The 6,188-nt window shown below is 36.8% G+C and overlaps 1 protein-coding gene across 1 annotated transcript; it reads left to right on the forward strand.

The window, feature by feature from the left end:
* Window positions 1-3,424: 3,424 nt before the first annotated feature.
* LOC127078405 (protein MAIN-LIKE 2-like) lies at window positions 3,425-4,461 on the forward strand. Its single transcript, XM_051018868.1, has 2 exons — window positions 3,425-3,737; window positions 3,819-4,461. Exons 1-2 carry the CDS (start codon window positions 3,463-3,465, stop codon window positions 3,940-3,942), a joined length of 399 nt encoding a protein of 132 aa, XP_050874825.1. The 5' UTR covers window positions 3,425-3,462; the 3' UTR covers window positions 3,943-4,461.
* Window positions 4,462-6,188: the final 1,727 nt, after the last annotated feature.

A 6,188-nucleotide genomic window follows, 5' to 3' on the forward strand; every position in this document is an offset into this window, starting at 1 on the left:
AGTTATCATGACAAGAGGAGGAAATCACTTGAGTTCCGAGAGGGAGATCACGTATTTCTTCGTGTTACTCCGATAACTGGGGTTGGTCGAGCTTTGAAGTCAAAGAAGTTGACACCTCGATTTATTGGTCCTTATCAGATTTTGGAGAGGATAGGAGAAGTAGCCTATCGTATCGCTTTACCGCCGTCACTTGCGAATTTGCATGAGGTTTTTCATGTGTCTCAGTTGAGGAGGTACATTCATGATCCGTCGCATGTGATCCAAGTAGATGATGTACAGGTGAGAGATAACCTGACTGTTGAAATATCGCCTATGAGGATTGAGGATCGAGAGTTGAAGCAGTTGCGGGGTAAAGAGATTGCCTTAGTGAAAGTAGCTTGGGGAGGACCAGCAGGTGGCAATGTGACTTGGGAACTGGAGAGTCAGATGAAAGAGTCTTATCCAGAGTTATTTGCTTGAGGTATGTTTTCGAGGACGAAAACTCTTTTAGTGGGGGAGAGTTGTAACACCCCGAATTAAATAAGAGGATTATTTAAATTAAGTTAATAATATATTTAATAATTTAATTAAATAAATTGAATTATTGGATTATTATTATTATTATTATTATTTTGGAATAATAATTATTGGAAAATATATAAGTTGGAATAAGGAAAAAGAGTTTCATTTTTGTAAAAGGGTTTTACGTGAAAACTGAGAAGCTGCAGAGAAGAGGAGAAAGGGGCAAAGAGGAAGAACCAGAGAGCAAAGGTTGGAGAAGAGCTTGGAGCTTAGAGATTGCCGGATTATCTCAGGTAAGGGGGGTTTATCGTCGTTTGATGGGTATTATAGATTAACATGTCATGGGTAGTGATAGTCGTTGAATTGACCCTAATTGGGATTATGAATGCTGGAAAATTACGTTGGATGAAACTGTGTTTAGGCTGTAATTGAATATGTGTTTGGGTTAGTTGTGAATTTCCGAACGTATAGCTTTTTACGGAATTGGAATCGGAGGTCCGGAAGTCCTCCAACGGCGAAAAATGCGGAGAACTCTGCATTCTGCCTTGTGTTAGCGCAGGGACTACTGTTTTGCCTGCGTTAACCGGTTAACCCAGGGTGTTAACCGGTTAACACTGTTATATTTTGTGAAAATGTGTTGTTTTGCCTGCGTTAACCGGTTAACCCAGGGCGTTAACCGGTTAACACTGTTGCGTTTTGCCAGAAAATGTATTTTTGTCCTGCGTTAACCGGTTAACCCAGGGCGTTAACCGGTTAACACTGTTGGAAATCATAAAAATTGGTATTTTAATGTTGTGAACATAATTGGTGATTAGCCTATTATCGTTAATTTTGATGAGTAATTCTGTTGGGTTATGTTATGAAGTGTTGATATAAAAATGTTGATAAGTGGTGTTAAAGTTGTTGAAAATACTGAGTTGTAGGCTGGTGAGCCAAAGTTGATTATAAGTTGATTATGTTGAAAACCTTGTTGTGTTGCTATTATTATTATGTTGTCGGAATTGTAAAGTCGTATATGCCATGTACATTTCATATGCATTAAGTCGGAGCTTTGCTCACACCATGTTGGCCTGGATTGGCAAAAATCGGAGCTTTGCTCACACCATGTTGGCCTGGATTGGCAAAAATCGGAGCTTTGCTCACACCATGTTGGCCTGGATTGGCAAAAATCGGAGCTTTGCTCACACCACGTTGGCCTGGATTGGCAAAATTTTAAGTTGAAAGTTGAAGGCTTATGCCTTGATGCCCACTAAAATGGCAATGATTTTAAGTTGGGAGTTTTACTCCGAATGGTACCACATGCATGATGAGTCGAGTCTCATTTGAGTTGCATTTTATGTTGTTATTGAGTTGCATTTTATGTCGTTATTGAGTTGCATTTTATGTCGTTATTGAGTTGCATTTTACGTTGTTATTGAGTATGATATTTGAGTTGATGTGCCGTTACTGAATGCATGATATGATTAGGGTGATTAACGTGTAAATTTACTTAACATAACATGATAATTTATAATGTTTGTTATATCGATTGAGGAACTCACCCTTACAACTATTTTTCAGGTAACGAGCAATGAGTTGAGTAGAAGCTAATGCTTGGAGTCTAGTGTAGTCTACTTAGTGGGTCGTGCTCTGATAGATGTAACATCGGGACGGGATGTTTTAATTGTTTTATTGTTGGTTGTTGAACCTTTTTACCTGTAAAACTTTATATGTTTTGAATGGTTGGTTGATTTTATCCGCTGCGAATTATGCAAAGATGTTATTTTGATTAAATAAAGAGCATGGCAGTTTTATGGTGTGAAATGTTGTGTGACACCCTTGGTGCATGATTACTCTGATATATATATATTTGTTGTTGTTATTAAATATTTGGGGTATTTTAGAAGGGTGTTACAAACACTACCACCTAGCCTGCACCTATTCTGCAAGATTCCCACGCATGCCTTCCACGTGTCCAAGTTTTGCATCATCAGATTCCACCAAGTCTTCCCCAAGACAAGACAACTCCCACCTAGTCTGCACCAATGCATGCCAACACTACCACCTAGCCTGCACCTATTCTGCAAGATTCCCACGCATGCCTACCACTTGTCACATTTTTGCATCATCAGATTCCACCAAGCCTTCCCCAAGACAAGACAACTCCCACCTAGTCTGCACCAATGCATGCCAACACTACCAATGCATGCCAACACTACCACGCATGCCTTACACTTGTCACATTTTTGCATATTCAGTCTACTTGAAAACGAGTATAAATAGAGGGTCATTCTTGCAAGTTTTCATCAACCACTAACACTTTTATTCAGAAAACTCCGGCGAAACTTCTCATCCACCCCACTTCGTTCTACATTGCAGTCATGTCTCTTCTTACCATGGGCCAAGAACACAGAGGCACTAGGGCAAACATTGCCTCATTCGTAAGTTTTTCTTGAACATTGCCTCTTTCATATGTTTGTAATTAGTTTTTTAAAAGTCCAATCTAATGATTGTTTATATTGTTTGTTTTTAAAGGATCCCAAGAAATTTCGTCAACGTTCACACCCAATGCCTTATCCAGACCCATGGTGTGTACCTTACATACAACGTGCGGGTTTCGGTCATGTTATGCATCTCGTAAATGCCACAATTGATGTCAAATTCATTTTGGCTCTGTGTGAACGTTGGAGACCTGAGACACACACTTTTCACCTACCAACTGGTGAATGTACCGTCACATTAGAGGACGTGTACATGCTTTTGGGTCTTAGAATAGATGGTAAGCCTGTCACCGGAAATGTTCAACAGCCTAACCAAATATGTGTTCAAATGTTGGGGGTAGATCTGGTCGAGGGTGAGGGGTCTTCCAAAGCAAGGGGTCAGGGTATTAAATTATCTAGCCTACAAATGTACCACGACTCCATAACTTTGACTGAGGAATCCTCCGAACAAGAAAAAGTCATAAAAACCCGGGTTTACATTATGCTATTGTTTGGGAACTTGCTATTTTCCGAAGGGACGGGAAATAGCATAAACTTTATGTACTTGAGTTTGCTCGGGGACATTGATAGAATAAGCACATATAGTTGGGGTTCTGCAGTATTAGCATTCCTATATAGCTCTTTGTGTAAAAATGCACAAAATGAGCACTGTACATTTTCTGGATGTGCTTTCTTGCTCCAAACATGGGGGTGGTGGAGATTGCCGAGGCTAGCCCCAGAAAATCCTAATGTCTACTCCTTCCCCTACGCAACTAGGTAAATTTATGATGTTATTTCATTTTGTATATTTATTCTATACATATTTGTAACTAATATTATTTATCTTTTTTTGTTTAGGTTCATTGCAACCGGACTGGATTACAGTCTTACCCCCAAAAATAAAATTATATTTTATCGTCAACTCTTGGATCGTCTCCGAGCACAAGATGTATTACCACTAAATCACTCAGCTTCTAACTGATTTATTAATATCATGCATTCTCGATAAATAACATTTTTACTTTTTTCTTTGCAGTTTATTTGGAGGCCATATTTGGGATTGGAACATCAACCCAACCCCGAAGATGCAGCTGTTTGGACAGCAAAAACGGCCATAATGCGGTTCACCACTGTGGAGATGCACCAAAGTGACCGTGTCAAGCTTCAATTCGGAATGCATCAAGAAATCCCAGGCCCCCCAATGTCTATGGAACCTTGGCATCTAAAAAAAGTCAGCCACCAGTGGTATGCCCAAAATTGGAAGGAATTTGCTAAGGAGTTTCGTAAAATGTGGAAAGACCGTGCCCACTATGTTCTACAATTTCCGGTGGCGCCCAACGAAATGAAGCCGACAAGGGAATATGTGGATTGGTATAGAGCAAATACAAATCCAGAAATGATTGTGTCTGACCCGTTCTATTTGGACGATCCCCGGATGCAACAGCCATATTTCCAACAACAACAACCACCACAGTATTCCCAACAACAACAACCACCACAGTATTCCCAACAACAAGAACCACCACCTTATTACCAACAACAACCACCACCACCATTTTACCAACAACAACCACCACCACCTTATTACCAACAACAACCACCACCACCATATTACCAACAACAACCACCACAACACATGTCCACCCCCCAACCAAATCAACAATACATACCACAAACTCAACCCCAATACCATGAAGACTACCAACAACAAACTCAACATTCCCACCACCATCAACACTCCCAACACCTACCACAATATCAATCCCCCCACTTCCACCAATCCCAACACTTCCATCACGACAATGTCCCGAGCTCTTCCAGTCCTCCACCTAGCCCCGACACGGGTATACAAGAGGACTACCAACAGGACTACTACACACCACAACAAACACTGCACTTTGGCCAACCCGATTCAACCCTAAACTACCAAAGACCACAATTCGAGGGCGCACCCAGCAGTAGTCAGTTTGTCCCACCCAGACAAAGCTTTGAGGGCGCAGAGGGGACCCGTCTTTTCTACAGCACTTAAGGGACTTCGACCCAACCACAACGGCAAACGGCAAGGGGACGCGTTAGGGCAAGGGGTGGTAATAGGGAAGCACCACCACCACGTGAACCGTCTAGGCGAGTAATTAGACCTCCCCCGTGCGGATCGTACCAGGGACCGCATCATATGTGATTAATCATATCTTTGTAATATTTGTCTTGTCTATTATTTAAATAAAAATATTTTCTGTTTATTATCTTTATATCTTTATCTTTATCTTTAAAAATATTGTCTATCATATCTTTATATATATATATATATATATATATATATATATATATATATATATATATATATATATATATATATATATATATATATATATATATATATATATATATATATATATATATATATATATATATATATATATATATATATATTAATTTACATGTGTATAAATATTTATTTACACGTATATAAATTAACTTTTTTTCCAAAAATTTACAAATAATATTAATTACTTATAAATTAAATTAATATATATATATATATATATAAATTATATATATATAAATTTATATATATATATATATATATATATATATATATATATATATCTTGTAAAAAATTTTATTTATATATATGTGTTAATATAAATTAATATAACTAATAAAAAATATAAATTTTTAAATTAAAAAAAATTAAAAAAACAAAAAAAATAACATTTATAAAAATAAAATTAAAAAAAAAAAAATGGAATGGGCATAGGCGCCACTCCTAGTGGCGACTTGCCCTACCCATTAAGGGTAGGCGCCAACTAGGGTGGCGCCTAAGGGTAAAAAATGGCCAAAAATGGCCATTTGTGTAATTATTTTGAAATATGGTATATTTTTGAAATTTTTTTGAAATTTTTGGATATTTTAAAAAAAAATTCCACCTATTTGTTCAATATATTTTCAATGTCTAGATAAAAAGTATCCATCTAGTACTTTTCATATAATTATCAACGGTAAATACATGTATCTTATTTTTCTTAATATTAATCATTGTTAATTATTTTGTAAAATATATCAATTCATTTTTAAATTTATAAAATACATCCATGCATGAATCGTGAATGATTTTTTAAAAAAAATTATAATTCATATATTATAACTATTTTTTTTTCTTAATAAAATATCAAATAAATATTAAATCTAACTAATTGATTTGTGATAAATTATTCCTGTGAGAACTAT

This window comes from Lathyrus oleraceus, chromosome 5 (assembly GCF_024323335.1).
Source record: "Lathyrus oleraceus cultivar Zhongwan6 chromosome 5, CAAS_Psat_ZW6_1.0, whole genome shotgun sequence".
NCBI lineage: Eukaryota > Viridiplantae > Streptophyta > Magnoliopsida > Fabales > Fabaceae > Lathyrus > Lathyrus oleraceus.